A 20793-nucleotide genomic window follows, 5' to 3' on the forward strand; every position below is an offset into this window, starting at 1 on the left:
CCTCAGAGTTCAGGGACTGAACAGGGAGGCTGCCATAGATCGCACAGCATAAGATCCGTCATTAGGTGACCAAGGCCGACCCATGCAAGCATGTTGGAACCTTCAAAAACAAAAACGAAAACGAAAGTATTGCAAATGTAGCAAAAAAAAAAAAATCATATCCAAGAGCAAAAAAAAAGAATATATCCAAACTCAAGCATCTAGAGCTGTGGTAAGTTTTGAAAACCAGATGACATTATTTTTAGTCATAAGGCATGCAAGCATACAACGGTGAAACATCGAAACGTTCATATATCAAGATCGATTGGTCACAATAACATATAATTACCTACTAAATTTGAATCAGTGAGGTAATTTATTTCCAAAGAGTGAAGCTTAACTAAACCAATTACACTTTTTATCATCTATCACAGATATTACATTAAATAAGAGAAAGCTTTCCATACCACCCAATTATTACGTTAAATAGTCATTTAATCTTTAAAATCAAAGTGTAATAATATGTTATTTAAGATTTAAGCTGTGTACACAAGTTTTTCTTTGGTCAGTGATGCATATTTATGTACACAGTGGTCGTACATCTAAAAGGTCTGAAAGATTTAGTGCATTATAATTCTAACCCACTGTCTGCTTGAGTGACTTGCTTTTATTTTTATTTTTTTTCCCATAGCAGCCTGGGCAACCACTGCATCACTGGCGACAATGTTAATTCAGTCTGTATTTGTATGTATCTGTACTTTCTATGTGCTTGCATAATTTTTATTGAAACGTCAGTAAGCCAGACTGGTGATTTTGTTTTGGTGGCTTTGAGGGGCCAAGATGTCAACATCAAAGAAGATATAGTGACAGTGCTCTTATGAATTTACCTTTCTGCTTTGTAATGGTATTGAAGCCCCTCAGTGCATCAGCTCCTTGAAAATATTGACAATGAATCCCTGAGGCCACGAAACTTGAAGGAGAGCTTCAATAAGGTTCGCACAGAGTATGTAAATAAGGAGACTGATTATTTCAAAAGTAAGGCTGAGGAATTAAAAAAAAGGAAGGCTTGATACAGGTGGGGCTTTCCAACGAAAATCAAATTTGCAGAGTCTTGATAATACATAAATCATTACAGATCACAAGAAACAAGAGACCCCACACAATTGGGGAAAATCTTATCAAACCTTGTCTCCCGGAAGCCGTGCACCTCGTTATGAATGAAGGGAGCTATAACAAAATGAAGCAAATCTCACTTTCAAATGATGCAGTGAAGCGACCAATACATAAGATGGCAGGAGGTTTCAAGGAACAGGTGATCAAACTCGCCTTTCTTTCGATCCAACTCGATGAGACTACTGATGTTGCTCAATGTCCACAGCTCATGGCTTTTGCAAAATATGTACTGTACTGTACATGGAAGCTCCACTCAGGAAGAGTACCTATTTTGTCGAATACTGAGGACTACTTCTACAGCACAGGATGTAATGGACCAAGTCTCTGTTTTTTTTTTTTTTCTTTTCTTTTTTGAGGAACAACAGTCGTCATGGAGCAGGCTTGATGGCGTGTGCATTGATGGAGCACCAGCCATTTTTTGAATAAATCTGGCTTTATGACGCTTGTCAGGGAGAAGAATCCTGACATGACTGGAACACACTGTTATCCACCAAGAGATGCTTGCATCAGAAACACCCACTGAAAGGTTCAGTGCCACCTTGGCAGTTGTTATCAAAACTGTGAACTATATCAAGTGTGGGATGCTTATTAGCAGACTGTTTCGGCAGGTTAGCGGAGAAATGTCCTCTGAGAATTGGAGAATTGTCCTCTGAGAACTGGGATCTGCTGTTTTGCACCAGGGTGCGGTGGTTGTCCAAATAAAATATGTTGCAAAGGTTCTGGAACTACATGATGAACTTGATACCTTTCTTGAAGCCCAAAGAAGGATCTCTTGTTAATAATGAGAACACCAGGCTTCAAAGTACATCAAGCTTACTGTACTTAGTCGACATATTTGATGCACTGAACCACTTGAATACCAAACTGTACAACAGGGAGTCCACCATCATTAATCAAAGTGACCACATTAAGACATTCAAAGTCCAAGTTTGCCTTTGAGAATGAAAATAGGATAAGGGAAATTTCTCAATGTTTCATAAACTGAGAGCATCCTGTGATGATGAGTCCATTAATAATGGCCTGAAAACACATTAGAGATCATCAGGATGCTCTTGATAATGATTTCAAGCTCTACTTCCCAGGGAATAACACACAGACAGCACTGAAATGTGTTACAGGGGACACATTCAAATGAGACGTGGACGAAGTTCCCAAAGAAATTCGAGAAGAGTTTTTGGAGTTAATTAATGATTCAGCCATGAAATCTGACTCTCCCAAGCTGAATCTCTCTTTAATTCAGAGTCATAAAGCTCCCTGTGTACCCGATCTTCTTTGTAGCTCTTTAAGTCCCCATTCCATTTTCACCTACTTACCTTTGTGGCTCTGAATTTTCATATTTGCTGGTAATAAATACAAAAACATGAAATAAGGTTGATAGTGAGGCAGATGAAATATATGCGCTGAGTGTCACACCACCAAGATTATTAATATTAGTTGCAAAGACTGGGGGTAATATTCACATTCATAAAATGTAGTTACAATACTGATGCAAAAAATCCAGGAAAATTGATTTCGAAATTATACTCGGTGAATAGTTAGAAAATAGCCTACATCTACATATCGTATTTACGTTATTTCAGAGTGATACAGAATTATATTTGAGTGACTGAATTTTTTTTTTCACTTTGCTTAATTATGTCTCTTCAGAGTTCCTTAATACATTATTTTAATCTGGTGTTTAAAAGGTATATCTCTGACTTTGTCATGACAAATTTTACACATTAACCTTGATAATGATGAATGGTGTTCCATGAATTCATGTATCACTATAAATTACCTGAAGATGAATTTATAAACATCTATTTAATATCTTGAAAGTGATATTTTAGTAATTTTGCTTATCCATAAAGGGATTTTCCCTTTACTCATATACAGCCCATATTTATATAACATATGAATACTGTATGTTGTAACCGTATAATATTATAACGGATTTAAAGTAGTTGTATGAATGTTTGAAAAGGATGGGCACCAATAACTAAGGTGGGCAGTGACAGTAAACGCCTGGTCTAAACTAAATAAGAATTGTTTCAGCTGACCAAGGCATAACTTGACTCCAGACCAACTGCTCCCCTCAAAATAGGTCAGCCCCTTGGATAACTCTCAACCCCTCCATTAAGTTTGGTTTGTCAGATCAAAACCATTTCAGTTATTTTGTTCACACACACACACACACACACACACACACACACACACACACACACACACACACACACACACACACACACACACACACACACACACACACACACACACACACACACACACACATACATATACACACAGGTCAAATTTTAACCTGCCATGTGACTTTGAGTTTTGGCTTCACATAACCGATTCTCATCGTTCTTGCCTTAACCTCAGCCCTTCCACCAAGCTTGCTCTAAATCGGATCAAAAACTTTTACAGTAGGTTGATCTTTGACTATTGTTCTAAAAGTGATGGATTTTTCCTTGACTGAGATTCGCCATTTCCATCAGGTGTGGTTAATGTCGGATGAAAACGTTTTGAGTTATACGGTTATCTTACAAAATAACTGATAGACAGATACCCCAAAACACCCAGGCCAAGTAAAGCATTACACCATACATCCTTCCAGCAGGCGAAGGTGCAAAAGGAAGTTTTTGACGTATATCTATAAAAATACTGTGTGGAAATTCATGGGATATTGTACATGGTTAATGAGCGTGTGAGACTGTGTGACACCATACCAACACTCACACGTTCGGTTCTTGTTTGGATGCCATGGCATTTTTGCTGGTAACGATGTAAGGACAGATTGATCAGTGTCTCAGTGTCTGTGCTGATTGAAATTACAGAAGGATGTGACAGTGTGTTAAGTTTATTAGGCCTATTATATTATCACCCACTACAATCAAGCATATGGCCAGGAATGGCCCATGGACTTTGTGATGGGGGGGGGGTAATCACAGTGTTGACCAACTAACTCTGTGTTGGTCTCATATTTGAACGACTAATGAGGATTATGTAAATGAATAAATGTGTACTAATTGTATTTTTGGAACAATAACCCGTATATACTAAAAAGTAAATGACACTAATATGTCACAAAAGTGGAACTTTTAATTTCTTCTGCCAGTGATTTTGGGCCAGATGTCTCAACCCTTCACCTACTCATTTTTAGTACTATTATGTACATTTTTCTTACATAATGCTTAATTTCTATTAGTATTGCACAAAAGTGTCAAAACTGATACATTTCTTACATTCACAAACACACACAAAATTATTCCCTGAATGTTTCGTAAAATAAACCAACTGTACAGCTAAAGTCAAGGAAAACTCAAATGACCTTCAGTTAACTGAGGGATAAGCAAAATTTGTTTCTGGTAAAATCAGTTAATGGAAATCAGTCAATCAACCAATCAACTGCCTAACGCCTTAATCCCTTAAGGGGTGGCCATCACATCCCTGAGTAAGTTGTTTTACGGGGAGGGGCCCTACTCCTCTGCCAACCCACATGGGCTGTCTATATGTTATCATCCAGCATATTATAAGATTCACTTGGGCCCAAAGACTTCCATGGCGAAGCCTTCTGTAGGACAGTCATTATTAATGAGGTTCCAAGTCGCCCCTCTCTGACTAACGCTAGTTACCCTAATGCGGTTCTCACCAGTGCAGTTGGAGAGGCCAAGTATGACCCTCATCCAGGAGCAGCGGCTACCCTACAGGGCAAGCCACCGCAATGTGTGTTCAACTTACTGATGCATCTGATAATGTGTATAACATACCAGTTCAGTGTTCACTGTGGTCTTGTGTTTGTGATCATCAAAAAGTGGCCCCTTTGCCACTCATTTAACTATCACAGGGCAGTCTGGACATGTCACTGAAGGTTTCCCCCTCCACACTCCTGACCCCAAAGATAAGATGGACGGTGAGATACCAGTCCGCCCGGGCCTTTGATGTCCCCAACAATGGCTGTGGCAATCTACTTTGAGAAATACGCCCTCCAGTGCCAGGGTGAGAAACCAGAGGTGGTCCCGTGTCAGTGAGCACAGCACATGGGTATTACTATGGATAAAAACCTCTCGGCCCAGCTGACGCCATTGAGTTGAATCCTCTCATTTCGATCTATCAGTTCCACCTGTTTAGAGTCTTAACTATTTCACGTACTATTGAACTCACTCGTCAAAGTTCTTTTAAATTTTCCCTCACAGTACTTGTTAGCTATCGGCCTTGTGGTCATATTTAGACCTAGATGGAGTTTACCACCTGTTTTAGGCTGCATTTTCAAGCAGCCAGACTCTACAGAAAAGTCTTTTCTGCCTGCCAAGAAATCCCTCATGGGTGAGTCGCCATGCAGGTCTATCACCATCATTGGGTAATGAGCCGCTTTCAAACGAGACTAAGGTAAGAGTGGTCAGCGTGCTGGATCCTCTGACAATATGGATTATTTTTATTGTTTGCTGTCTGAGATAAAGTACTATCATTAGTGTTTGTTGCAAAGGAAACTTGCTTCTTTTTTTTGACAAACTATGTGAACATTTGACCAACTCTGAGCCAAACATCGTGGGGGGGGACGACCCTCCCTACCTTCCACCTTGGTCCTGCCATCCCTGCATAAGGCATACATGAAGATGAGCTGGTTGAAAAGAAAAGCAAGAACCCTCTGCACGATGTTCGTGTATGCTGTGCCCCAACGACAAGACCCTCTGCAGCAGTCTGTGCAATAACTAGTCAATAAACAGATTTATGGCATGTATGTTATACTGGTTGTAATTCTAATACGTTCCCTCTTACCTCTTACATAATGAATATCTGACGCCTTGGAACGACGTTTGTCTGTGAGTTGTACGCTGTTTACATTACTCCTGTTTGTATATTAAAGTGAAATTGTTGCACCTCGTTGTGCATGTGGAAGAAATTGTAAAATAAAAATAATCAGGTACTTAAGTCCATGACACATGGAATTTTATTTCACTTTGAGTGTTTTAGTATCATATTTTAGTGCACACGGAATGATGTAGGTGTACGCATCCAATGTAGCTTCATATATGCCTATCAGACTGAGTCAATTTGACGACTGTCACCTGAAGAGAGAGAGAGAGAGAGAGAGAGAGAGGGAAAGAGAGAGAGAAAGATGGTGCCAAGCCGTGTCATACATTCCGCAGAAAATTCATCCAGCCAGCTCGGTCCCTTCCCAATTCCCTAGCCTCTTCAGCTTCCATAACTCTGTCTCCCACATTCACTGACATATCTATCTACCGCCTTCATCTACCACGCCTCCTACCACCTTCCAATTCACTCACAAATACCTTTCTCACCACATTGTTTGTAACCGTTCTCTCGACGTGACCATACTGTTAAAGTACACTATTTCTCTCTTTTGTGCCTCTTCTCTTTTCCTTTTTGTATGCCATACTGTATTTCTTTTCCCTTCGTCATTTTATCTACTCTTTATTCTCTCCCACTTTGCTTTCTTCCCGGCAAAACACACACACACACACACACACACACACACACACACACACACACACACACACACACACTTTAGATGCCTTTGGTCCTCTCACTCACTTCCTCACTACAATCATACTTACTCGTATAATCTCTTTCTTCCTTCCTTTCTTCCCCCCAAACCCTTTCTCCTTCCACTCTGTCTTCTCTTTCTTTTGTTACCTGTTTTCACATTTCCTCATGTTTCTTCTTTATTTTTGTAATCTCTTCAACAATTTCTTTACACTTCCGTAGAATATGTAGGTTATTTTTTTTTTTTAAATAACAGAACGGAGGAAGGAAAAACAAATGAATAAAAAAAAATAATCCATACACCAGATTACTGGTGTCCTCTGTTCATAAAATATCTGTAACAGTTAGACTTGAACACCTGTGGGTTGAAATTTGGAGGAAAACAACTCTGGGGAAGCGAGTTCCAGAGAGATGCAGTTCGGGGAATGAAAGAATTCTGATATGCAGAAGTTCTGCAATATGGCTGAGTGACATTCCAGTCATGAGCGCTACCAGATGCCCGTGTAGCACGAGGGAAGGCATGGAGAGGTGGCACTATGGACGCAACTTCGTCCGAGCATTTGCCAAAAAAAATATATGTAAAATAATGCAAGGGAGGCAACATTCCTTCTTACTTGCAGGGGAGGAAGTTTATTTGTAATGGCAGGGTTGTTAATAATTCTAACAGCTTTGTTCTGAATTTTATCTAGTTGTTTTAATGCAACCCCTAAATTTTTTTAAAATAAATGGTTATTTTCAGATCTTGCTCCGTTTTTTTTTAATTAATTCTTAATTTTTTTCGTGCAAACTCCCTCATTTCTGAGTACCTCCGCTTCAACATCATTTCCATTATCCCCTACTTTACTGTTTCTTGATCCGGTTCTTGATATCCCTTTCTTCTAACTGTAGTGATCCTTTGGTCCATATTTTCTTCAGCTTAAAAGGCTCAAAAGCATCTCTTCTTTACCAGTTTCTGTATATTTCACGTTGACGTCTTTTCAGATTAAGTTGTTCATGAGATCAATGCCACTGTCAGAACGACATAACTAACATGCACGAAAATAATAAGACACATAATACACAAACTCCCTAAGGAAACAGAGTTAGGATTTCTACCAAGCTCACGAAAATACAAACCTTTATACACAGATCGTGTTCTCCAAATACTTCCTTCCTTGATCACCACAATGTTCATTACAGTCTCTTCAGATCAAAACCACAACTTCCTTTAATTACTACCTACGTATTCCATGAATATCCTTGATGTTTCGCCAGACCCTCACCAAAATTCCCAAGTCAAGTCTAAGTTTCCTTCAGGTTTCCTTCTCACACAGTACATCCACATTCCATTCCAGGCCCCTTCTCTCTCCCATCCAGACCAATTTCCACTCTCCCCTCCAGGTCAACCTCCTCTCTACCATCTCTCTCCCCTTCAGGTTCAACTCCTTCCCTCTACCCTTCCTCTGCCATCAGGTCCTCTTCCCTCTCTCTACCACAGGTTTCTTCTCCATGTCCCACTTCCTCTTCTTCCTCCAGGTCTGCTGCTTTTCCTCCCTTCTGGTTTCCCGCACTTTCTGACTTCCAGGACCACTCTCTGCCTCCATTCACGTTCTCTCCCATTCCTTCTTCCAGGGCCTCCCTCACTGTTTCCTCCAGGTTCCCTCCCATTCTTTCTTCCATGTCCCCTTCCATTTTCTCCTCTATGCCCCCTTAAAGTCTTTCATCCATGTCCCTCCCACTCTATCCATCAGGTTCTCTCCCGCTCCTTCCTGTTTACCCTTCTCTCTTTCCTCCAGGTCACTTTCCCCAAGCAACTCTCCCTCTCTCTCTCCTTCAAGTAACTCTCCCTCTCTTTCCTTCATGTAACTCTCCCTTTCTTTCCTCCAAGTAACCTTTCCTCTCTTTCCTCCAAGTAACCTTTCCTCTCTCTCCTCCAAGTAACCCGTCCTTTCTTTCCTCAAGCAACACTCCCTCCCTTTCATCCAGGTAATCCAACCCTTCTTTCCCCCAAGTAACTCTCCCTCTCTTTCCTTCAGTAACCCATCCCTTCGTTCCTCCAGATAACCGTTCCTTTCCTTCCTCCTCCTGGTACCTTTCCCAAATAACCCTCTCCCTATTCCCTGTGAGTTCTGTTCCCTCTCTCACATTCACGTCTCCTCCCACCTTTATCTCAATGTTCCTACCATCTCTTCCCTTGAGAGATCTTCTCTCTGTATCCTCCAAGTCCTCTCCCGCACTCTCCTCCAGATCCCCCCCCTCCCCAGTCTTCAGGGTTTTCTCCTCTCCCTTACCTCAGATCTCTCCTTCCACTAAACGCACCCTTTTCTCCTTAGGCTCTGCAGAGTTCTCCTCTCGCCTGACCATAGATGTTATTAAGAAGGTAAATCAACCCAGACTTTGAATTATCTCTTCCTTTCTTCCCCCATACCCTCAGTCTCATTCTCCTCTCCTCCGTGGATTTTATTCAGAATCTCTCTCTCTCTCTCTCTCTCTCTCTCTCTCTCTCTCTCTCTCTCTCTCTCTCTCTCTCTCAGTCTCTCACCACACTAACCAGTTCCTCGCCACGTGCATATTTTCATCATTGCATTTCTCTCCCTCACCACCTTCACTTTTTCCTCATGACATTAACCACTTACTCCACACTCTACCGTTTTCATCCCTACACTTAATTTTCTTCAACTCATTAAACATTTACCTATATGTTCATCAAATATCCAGACTCCTCTCCACTCAGATCTCACGCCTCTCATGAAACCAATACATTAACCACCAATTCACCCGTACAGCCAATACTCCAGCCATAAAACTTTCTGTTCAATAAAATGTTTAGAAAAATATTTGCTTTCAAACGATTAAGTAATCCATCACATAACCAGTCCTCCATCAGACAACCAGTCTTCCATCAAACAACCAGTCTCTCTTCTGATCATCCCTCTAACAATTCGCGAAACCAGTGCAAAACCATCTATTCATTTGAGGTCAATATATGAGCCATGCAGCTCGGCAGGCAAGTATTTACACAGCCAAGATACCTATGAGATCAACCAGCATTTCATCAATCAAGCCTCTAACCACACATAAATATAATATATGAACACACACACTTATGGAGGTTATAACATCAGCATACAGTCATTGACCAATCATTTGTTCAACCAACCACTGACCTTATGGAGAAGGACTGAGATGCACACACACACACACACACACACACACACACACACACACACACACACACACACACACACACACACACACACACACACACACACACACACACACACACACACACACACACACACACACACACACACACACACACACACACACACACACACACACACACACACACACACACACACACACACACACACACACACACACACACACACACACACACACACACACACACACACACACACACACACACACACACACACACACACACACACACACACACACACACACACACAAGCTCAAACGCGATCATTTCCCTCTCGTAAAAAGGATGATCTCTACAGAAAGGACAAGAACAGGAGAATGCAGAAATTCCTGTGTCTTTTATTCTTCCAGAAGAAATAAATCCTTACGACAGGAAACTGATCATTTAAGGTGGAGAGCGAGTGTGTGTGATGAAAGTTAACGAGAACGTATGTCAGAGAAACGAGCGGATTTAGTGTATGAATGAATGATGATGTGGAAAAATGAGAAAGTGAAACCAGTAAGTGAGGGAGATGAATGTGATCATCATGAGAGGTAAGTGGGCGTGAGAGTGTAAGTGAAAGACGGCGATTAAGTGTGAGCCGGAGGAAAACAGTCAGCCAGAAATATTTTGAGAACGTTTATGAAAGAATGTGTGTGAGAATTAAAGTTAATGAGAGAGTGTGTGTGACAGTGGGTATGAAAGACTGAGCTAGTGAGTTAGTTGGACTGTGAGAGCGAAGGAGAGTAAATCGCTGAGATAGTCGGAGTGAGAGAATGTGAGAATGATGGAATGGGTGAGCGAGTCAAAACTTAGAAAATGTGACGATATAACTGAAAGTGAGAAAGTTACTGAGCTTCAGATACAGCGAAAGTGAGTTAACCCAGTGTGAGAGAGTGACGGTGAGAGTGAGAGTAAACTGCCTAGACTTACAGCACATGTTTTCAATTTTGACATTACAGTCCTTGCTTAGCAGTCCGGTTCTGATGTTAGCTGAAATATTCAAATTACAGAGAGAGAGAGAGAGAGAGAGAGAGAGAGAGAGAGAGAGAGAATGTTTTAAAATTAAGTTTCTGAAGTTGCTTAAAACGTTGTCTTAATATTTCCCCTAGCGATTTACACATGGGCAGACAAACCGTCAGACAGACATATAGACAGATAGATAGACAGTTATGTAGACAAAGAAAAATCGGTATTTGGAAACGTCTGAACTCGATCTGTGATGTTCATTTTAATTTTTTAGGTCCGAATGTCCTCATTACAGATTTAATCACAAAATATCCAAGAAAATTTTGGATTATTTTTTATGAAAATTTCTGTTTATTTGTCGGAGGTAGCCAGTGTTGCCAGCACCACGCTTCACCAGCCCGTATGAACGCTTAAGAGGACACTGTCTCACCCTTAAAAAAAAAAAAATGATGTAACTTGCCTCTTTTACTGTAGAGCTGCTCATGTAATGTAAAACCGTAGCGCCAGTAATTATTTCATTATTATAATCATATATTCAGGAAATCTCTTCTCTTCCCCTCATGTTTCCTTTACGTGCCTAGTGAGGAATATGGTACAATACAATGCATATGAATTGTGTAGACCCTTTAAATGTGTCGTAACATTTTAGCATGCTACTGTCTGGGACACGAAGTGTCAGTCACCTCCATTCAGTCACGTTGGTGCACCTGTCGCCCCGTCTGATACCTTATTATTGGTTATTATTATTATTATTATTATTATTATTATTTAGTTTAATGCTGTGTCCCCTTTTCTCGATAAGAGCTAAGGCGTTGCCCCTGGGTAGAGGACTTCAGGTTTTGGAGCTTTGTAGCACTTTAAGACAGGATGCCCGTCTTGATGTGTACCAACGGCCCCTGGGTGGACTAGAACCTCCGATCCTTCGGTCAGAGCGCTCTAACCCACTGAGCCACGGCTACCACAACCAGCTAGGTGACAGGAAAGCGCTACCTCTGCCTACATGACAGCATACTCTGGCGCGGCGTGAACTCACGACTCTTCGGTCCAGGGTCAGGCGCTCTACCACTGCGCCACCATGCCCCCAAGAATGGAAGGGATTATTGTTGATGGGTTGAATTCGTACACTAGCAATGAGTGCCAGGCCAGTTCACCTTACTTCATCTACCCTCCTAGAGCTAAGGCGTTGTCCCTGGGTAGAGGTCTTTGGTTTTGGAGCGTGTAGCACTTTATGACCAAATGCCCTTCCTGATGTCTACCAATGACTCTTGGGTGGACTCGAACCTCCAACCCTTCGGTCAGAATGCTTTAACCCACTGAGCCACGGATGCTATGTAGAGAATGCGACCGGCACCCGGAGTCGAATCGTTGCACTTCATTCTCGAAGTTTGCCATCTCTACCAACTCCCTCTATGTCCATAATATTTCTCACATTCTGATACTGAAGATTTGGTGCTTGACTGTATTATCTATATAGTATTTCATTACTGTATAAAGGTAAATACACCTTTACTTTGTCACAAGGCAAGCTGAACCATTCTATTCAATTTTTGGATACATGGTACACCTGCATGTGGGACTACACTCAAATATGCAAACGTGACAAAAGTTTCTGATACACGTATATAGCAGTTAAATCATTACAGTGCAACGATACAAGGAACTGTAACAATGAGATATTTGTGGTGCAAGTAAAGAAGTGAGTCTTAAACTTCATTATCATAGAGGCATGGGTGGTAAGTAATTGATGTCAGAGAAACGGAGCGACTTCACCAGAGACATTAAACCCACTGTTACAGTAAGTAACGAACTCCCTATAACATTATCTGTTTGTTTATTTATGCTTGGTCTGCATTGATTATAACTATAAATGATTCCATATAATCTCAGGAATTATATATAAGCAGGATAGATTATGAAATATGGCATAGGGATAGGTAGTTTAGTACCATGTTTGCACTACACCATGTCCATGCCGCTTGACTTCCTTTCATGTTTCAAGTGAACCGAATCCATTGCTGGTTACCAGTTTCGTTGAAAGTAAAAACGTTCCATCATTTTGGGGTAAAAAATTGTGATTGCTTCAAAACTACTTAACTGCATATCTCTAATTTTGTAAGGACAGTACCAATCAAACTACACATACCAGTAAGCTTCAGTATACATACTTGTGTCAGTAACATACCCCCTATTGCTATTGCATATCATTCTGGGAGGCAGAATTGGTGGTATCCAAGGCTGCCAATCTCCTACAGTTTTATTAAGTCTCTTACTAGTTCATTTCCATTCGTATCCGATACTTATGCTGCCATAGTTTTTTGAGATACTATAAAAATTCGACAGAAGTATTCCATCGAACGAGTTACCTCCCCTCCCCCTCCCCCATCCTCCTCCGTTTACGTGTGGGCACTGGACAGTGCAGTGGGCAACGGTTAGTTCAGTCTGAACACGACGGAGTGGGTGACATTCCCAACAGTTTTTAACCCTTGATCGAAATTACTGTTTCTAATTACAGTGGGGAGGCGGTGGCTCAATCGGTAGAGAGTTGGCCTGCAGTCCTGACGGACCTGGGTTCAAATCCCGCTGAGGCAGGGAACAGTTTGAGGATTTGAATTTCACAAAAATCAGACTTTACTGATCTACCAGAAGGCCCGCCGACATGTCGTAAAAATACCCCCGCTAATACCAATACACCAGTCCTGTATGAGACAGCCCTAGCATGTATTCAATATGGACGGTGGGTGTTAGCGCCGAAGTGGTGACATGTAGAGGTGTCCGGTACGTAGGAGGACTACTGGGCCTTGAAAGCAGGCTGTGAAGCCTATGCCCAGAGTCGGTCACATAAAAAAAAAAAAAAAATTAGGAAAAAGAAGAAATGCAACTTGACTGTCTCTAAACACATCATTATTCAAACTGACAATAAGACCCACTTTTGACTGACAATATATATATATATATATATATATATATATATATATATATATATATATATATATATATATATATATATATATATATATATATATACAGAAAAATAAGTAGTAAGCAACTTCCAAACTTGCAATTTTCTTTCAGCTAAATCCATCAGCCATACTTCAAGGTTGGACTTTTGATGATAGGCATACTTCAACACTAAATGATTAACAGGCCCAAGGGGAGCTGGAATTTCCACTGATATACTCCGGTGCATTTCTTGAGTCAGTGAGGGATTCAAACAACTGATTTTAATAATATGCTTGGGCTATTTTGAAGTATGTGCTGCAGACTTCAAGGCCTACCTGCCGCAGTCTGGCAATATTCTCTGCTGCCACCCCTGGAGATCGCGCGTCCAAGGACGGCAAAAGAAGCAATTAACTTTTGACCCACATTCATGTTCCCGAAAACAGATTTTCATGTTATATTTCGTCAGATTTACAAACAAGCAAACAGGTACACTAATGATTAACCTTACTGATCTTCCAGCATACTACATGGGGGTGTAGATGTGAAATTGATATGCCGTCTTTCACTTCGTCCATCCCGCATCCATAAAGTAACCCAACCACCAATCCATCCATCCATTCATCCAATCAGCTGCCCATCCCTGTGACCACCCACCTGTCCGCCTCTTGGTCGAGATCAATGGTGTGTCCATTGCGTGTCCATGAGATGGTTGGCGAGGGATGTCCTCTGGGGGGGATGCAGGACATCTCGGCCCGCTCTCCCGAGGACACTGACACGTCCCCTGGAGAGGCTCGGAACTCATCCCTCAGCACTGCAAGATGGATGAAGGTTAGAAATGTTTAGGGAGATGGTCAGGAGGACATGGGGTGACATGTGGAAATGGAATGACCAAGGGAAGGGAGGCGATTAGGAGAGACAGAAAGGCGGTAAGGAGGATGTGGGATGATCAGGGCGAACAAAGAAGGTTGGTTGGGAAAGCGGTTAGGAAGAATAGGAAGGCAGTAGGAGCGATCACGGGAACTAGATGATGGTCAAGTTGGACTGATGTGGTGACGAGGCCGATTAAGAGCGACGGGGGATTAGTCAAGTAAAAGAGACAGAGAGTTAGATGGGGTTTGTGGGAGAGAGGGAGGGTTCCATGACAGAGTTTAATGAGTGACGCCGAACGGTTCCATGACAAGACTTCAAACTCCTCATGCAGCCGTGGAAAACAGGAGGACGGTTTGGGAGGAGAAAGGGTATCTACAACAAGCAAGGTGGCAGGGAAGCAGAGGTGCAGTCAGGAATGGCAGCGAACAGCCAGGACGGACAGAATGACAATGAAGGGACGGGTAGGGAAGCAGTCAGGGGCTGCCAGGGGGAGCAACCAGGCACTGAAGAGGTTCTTTGAATGGGGAAGAGTTCTGTTGGGGTGAGAGGGTTCTTTGACAAGGATGCTGACGGCTCTATGTTCTCTGGCGAGGCTTGGAAATCCTTTCACAACACTGGAAGAAGGTAATTAAGTGGATGCTGTGGTCAGGGGGCACACAGGAGGCCAAAGGCCGGCCAGGAGGTGATAGGGGGCAATCATACATGAGCACGATTCCGTGAGAGGGGGAGAGTTCTGTTAGGGGCCTGAGAGTTCTGTGAGAGTGGAGAGCGTTCTATGAAAATGGCTCTCTGAGGGATAGACATGTCCCCTTCCTAGGCTCGAAACTCCTCCTGCCGCACTCAATAACAGGAAAGAGCCACGGAATGGGGGCAGTCAGAAGAGACACAAGACAGTATGGGATGAGAAGGGTTGCACAGTCATAGGAGACACGGGACAATCTTAGGGTAGCGGGCAGTCAGAGGAGACCCAAGACGGCCTGGGAAGGGGTGGAGGCAGTCAGAGGAAACGGGAGACATTGTGAGAAGGAGCAACAGTCAGAGTAGACACGAGACAGTCGTGATAGGAGGTGGTAAGTGGAGGAGACACAAGACAATTGTTGAGGGAGGGAAGGATACAGAGGAGACATAAGATAGTCGCAGAGGGAAGAGGGGAAACACAGGAGACAGGAGACAGTCGTTGGGGTAGGAGGGATGCAGAAAAGACACGAGACAGTTGTGGGGGGAGGGGAAGAAGCAGAAGACATACGAGACAGGCGTGGGGGAAGGGGGGAAAGCTGAGGAGACACGAGACAGTCCAGGGAGGGGTAGGGGGCAGTCAAAGAAGTCATGAGAGGAGGGAAAGCAGTCAGAAGGGACACGAGACAGTCCATTATGGGGGGAGGGAAGGCTATTACATCAGAGGGGCTTCACATGAGAGCAGAAGGATGTTGAGCATGAGGGGTTCTATGAGTGGTGGTCAGGGTTCTATTTAAGTGGTTATGGTGTTGTGACGAAAGGACTAGTTTGCAACTGAATTCTGAGAAAGGAAATGAATCCTGTAAGAGGGATGATGGATTCAGAGATGGGAGGTCATATATTGTGAAATATATATATATATATATATATATATATATATATATATATATATATATATATATATATATATATATATATATATATATATATATATATATATATATATATATATATATATATATATATATTAAAGGAACGTGACATTAAAAACAGACTGCAACCAGATTCTCCAATTATAAATCTTTTCAAACAAAATATTTTGCCAGAAATCTAAGGTAGGCCATATTAAAAGTATAAATATCTTACGTACAAGTTATTCGATTTTCAGTGACTTATGCTGTTTTTAAGTCAGTTTTGTTAATATATTATTCCATATGAATTATTTTGATTTGTATCTGCATTTTCTCTAGAAGCAGACACTGATTTCTATTATATATATATATATATATATATATATATATATATATATATATATATATATATATATATATATATATATATATATAGTTACGACAGATGGTGGAAAGGTGATATAGAAATAAACGTATAATTTCTACAAAATTGATATCCAGGTATCAGTTAAATCCAGTAAAAAATTCTTCCTATTTAACTGTCCACCCATCTACCTATCAATGCAGGGCATAGTCGATGCAAAAGTTTGTTAATGAGGGTTTCAATATTCTTATAAAACACAATCACAAATACCAAAATAGCAATAAGATAACATGCAAGTGGTTTCCGTTACCCTCTGCATTTGCCTAGTTCAAATGAAGTTAAAGTGGTTTTAGAGCAACAGAGAGAGAGAGAGAGAGAGAGAGAGAGAGAGAGAGAGAGAGAGAGAGAGAGAGAGAGAGAGAGAGAGAGAGACATACATACTGGGATTCAAGGTCAAGATCACCAAAGGTTGACCTTTGGCAGCCATTTTTGTGACCTTGACTCCGAGTGCCCATTTTCGAACTCGTCCTACTGTAGATTTTGGCCGTATCATGATACCCTGAAAGTTTCATGTTGATAGCTCAAGCTGTTTATGAGCTATCTTGTTTACCCACACACAAACAAAGCCAGCCAACCTCACAACTGAAATGAAAGCATTGCCACTCCGTTGTTTCGCAACGCGGGTGGTAATAAATATTGCCACATTAAACGTCTGCTGATTTCAAACGTAGGGGCCAGAGACTAGGTTACCCTGGTAGCATTTGCAATAAACGTATAATGAAATCAAAACAACTGGCTGATTAGTGGACTTGAACAGAGGCATTGCACCCTCACTATAATCCGTCCCAATCCCTTTACCAATCGCGAAAGTAGGTGTGATTGTTAGTAACTATATTCCTATGATTTTTTCTGGTGAGGTCAAAGTTGAACCAACAGTTCCAAGCAAAATTATGAGCTAAAAGTGCACATAGACAGTACAGACGACTAATATGAGCCTTCCAGAAGAATGTTACAAAATATTTATCTCGCGTTTTTTTTTTTTTTTTTTCAAAGTGAAAGAACAATGTTATACTTATTTTGGGGGGCAAATTTCTAATTACTGTGTTTGTTTAAAAATGGTAAATTAGCATTTGCTCAATGGCTAAAACGAACTAGCTCTTGACTCTGTCTGGCTGACTGTTTTCCATTCAACAAAAGGAAAAAAAAAAACAGACTTTAGACCCATAAAATATTATAAATTTTATAATCTATAAAATACGCAAAGATTTATTTGTGTAACATCAAAGGTTTACTAGAAATACGTCGAGACATTACCCTTATTTCTGACCAAGTCCATCATTTATGTAACGTCTGCATACCAGTCAATCAAACCAAACCATGGGGTGACTAGCCTACTGACCAACCATTAAATTAAAGTTTGAGTCAAGTCCACAAATACTCCAGTAAAACTCACAGTTTAAGTAATGTTCACATCCCGTTAAGTCAAACCTTACCATGGACTAACCATTATCCAACCGTTGGCTTAAGTTTCCCCCTCCCCCCCCCGCCGCCAAAAAAAAAAAAAAAAAAAAAAAAAAAAACTCTGGTATAAATGCATCGTATATGTAAATTTGCACACAGGTAAATCACGCCAAACCATAATCTAACCACTACCAAACCATTAGCTTAATGTCTACTGTTATGTGGTTCAAAATAATAAGACACTACATAAAAGCATAAGAGTGTAGTTGAAGATGGTGTGGCACTTAATGAGAATCTTAATTAATGCCGTTACAAGGACTCCATGATGTTGAGAAGGGAGTCCAAACCTGCACTATCAGTAATCACAAGTAATATTAAATCTTAACAGCAATCTGATCAAGCTATACCTCACTCCTGCTTAGTACTATATGGCCTAAGGTTGGAATGAATGCACTCTGAAACGATCAAATTCATGTTCAATTGGCCTGAGGTTGGAATGAATGCATTCTGGAATGTTCAAATACATGTGCATTTGCCCTGAGGTTGAGGTTAATGCATATGAAACGTTCAAATACATGTGCATTTGCCCTGAGGTTGGAATTAATGCATTTGTATCGTTCAAATACATGAGCATTTGCCCTGAGGTTGGAATGAAAGCATCTGACACGTTCAGACACATGTGCATTTTCCCTAAGGTTGGAATTAATGCATCTGAAACGTTCAAATACATGTGCATTTGGCCTGAGGTTGGAATTAATGCGTCTGAAATGTTCAAATACATGTGCAAACTGAAGGGGTTCTTACGTAAACAAAACTATCCGCCATTCCAAATGAATAGCAGGGTACGTATGTTCGAACAGGTCACCTCATTTCAAAGCCAGCAGTCTCACCCATCCAAAATTACTCACTCGAAATTGACTACTGTATAACTAGAAGGAATTTCGAAATTGCTAACAGTGTGTATGGACCCCAATTTCAACATCACTGAGTCCCTCGGGTAGCACAAACCAAGACCCTCACTGTGTGCCAGTGTCTTCAGCTCCACTCATATACTTTTGAGCAGTGTCATCTATTGTCATATTTGTGGTGCTAGTTACAGCACTAGAGTAGCCCCGGTCCGTCTGGACGAGCATGCCCATCAACTAGGGCAAGCAATAACCTCTGCAAGGCTGTCCCGCATAATGAATTCGTGTTTGCTTGCAGTGGGCAGTGCCTCGCTAAGTTCAGGCTCAGGAAAGTGTGGAAATTTGGCTCCTGTATGGATGCCACATCTGTTTCTCTCCATTCATTTAACAGGGACACCAGAGTAGGCTCCAAATCACCCTGTTATTTGGTTTATGGTTACTATCCAGTGCTGTATAATTAATGACTTCCTAGATTACAGAAAACCATCAGGCATGTCACTCAGTGTAGTCACCAAGAAAAGAAGTACGCAGCACTACCTCAAGGAAGCGGATGATGGTCGCCACAACCCACCAACAATCATAATAAACACACACACACACACACACACACACACACATATATATATATATATATATATATATATATATATATATATATATATATATATATATATATATATATATATATATTGCCAGATGCCTCAATCCCATTTGGGGTGGCCACAAACAAATCGCCTCCACGTCGTCCTGTCCCCCGCCATTTCACTCCCCTGCTCCCAACTCACACCCCCCTCTCTCATATACCTCTCCACCCCATCCCTCCATCTCATCCTCGGCCTCCCCCTCCCTCTTCCCCCCTCCACCTCACTCACATACACTCTCTTCGTCAGTCTTTCACCCTCCATCCTCTCCACATGGCCAAACCACCTCAGTGTGTTCCTCATAACACTTCCTATCACATCCACATCCACACCACAACGCTCCTTTATATCCTCATTCGTCAGCCTGTCTCTCCATGTGACTCCACAGGCTCCTCTTAAATAACTCATTTCCACTGCTCTCACTCTTGACTTGTGTCCTTCCAACAATGTCCAAGCTTCACTTCCATACGTTGGAGTTGGTATCACAATAATGTCATGTAGTAACTTTTTCACTTCCATGCTCACTTCCCTGTTTCTTATCACTGCTTTTAAAGAACCAGCAACCTTTCTTCCCTGCTGTACCCTTTCAAGCACTTCACCCTCCAAACCTCCATCCTTACTCATCACACTACCCAAGTACTTAAACGTACTCACATTTTCCAATTCCTCACCATCCAACCTCGCTGTACATTCACTGACTTCACCTCTCTCAAAGACCATCACTTTACTCTTCCCTACATTCACCTTTAGATTCCGTTTCTTGCACACTCTCCCAAACTCATCCACCAAGCCTTGCAGCTCCCCTTCGTCTTCACTCAACAACACAGTATCATCTGCAAACAACAGTATAGGGAGTTTCCAAACACTCTCCTCTCTCACCAGGGCCACTCCAACACCCAATACCCTACCTTGTACCTCTTCTATTACCCATCCATAAACAGACTGAACAACCATGGAGACATGACACATCCCTGTTTCAACCCAACCTCCAAAGAGAAAAATTCACTTAGTTCACCATCCACACGCACTGCAGCCTTAGCACCATCATACATACTCTTCACACCATTCAACAACTTCCCATCTACTCCATATATTCTTAACACTTTCCACAATCCTTGTCTATCCACCCTGTCATATGCTTTCTCCAAATCCATGAGAGCCGCATACAATTTCTTTCCCTTCTCTAGAAACTTTTCCACTAAAGATCTAAGAATGAATATCTGATCTACACAAC

At 41.5% G+C, this 20793-nt stretch overlaps 1 protein-coding gene across 1 annotated transcript in view; it reads right to left on the reverse strand.

Moving 5' to 3' along the window:
• LOC145395854 (roundabout homolog 1-like) overlaps window positions 1–20793 on the reverse strand; it is a 742719-nt gene that overhangs the window by 223783 nt on the left and 498143 nt on the right. Inside the window, exon 4 of the mRNA XM_080269381.1 lies at window positions 14387–14543. Within this exon, the coding sequence (XP_080125507.1) occupies window positions 14387–14543 (157 nt within the window). The remainder of the gene's footprint in view (window positions 1–14386; window positions 14544–20793) is intronic.

This window comes from Coenobita brevimanus, chromosome 4, assembly GCF_032717465.1.
Source record: "Coenobita brevimanus isolate Jiangsu-jjx chromosome 4, ASM3271746v2, whole genome shotgun sequence".
Taxonomy (NCBI): Eukaryota; Metazoa; Arthropoda; class Malacostraca; order Decapoda; family Coenobitidae; genus Coenobita; species Coenobita brevimanus.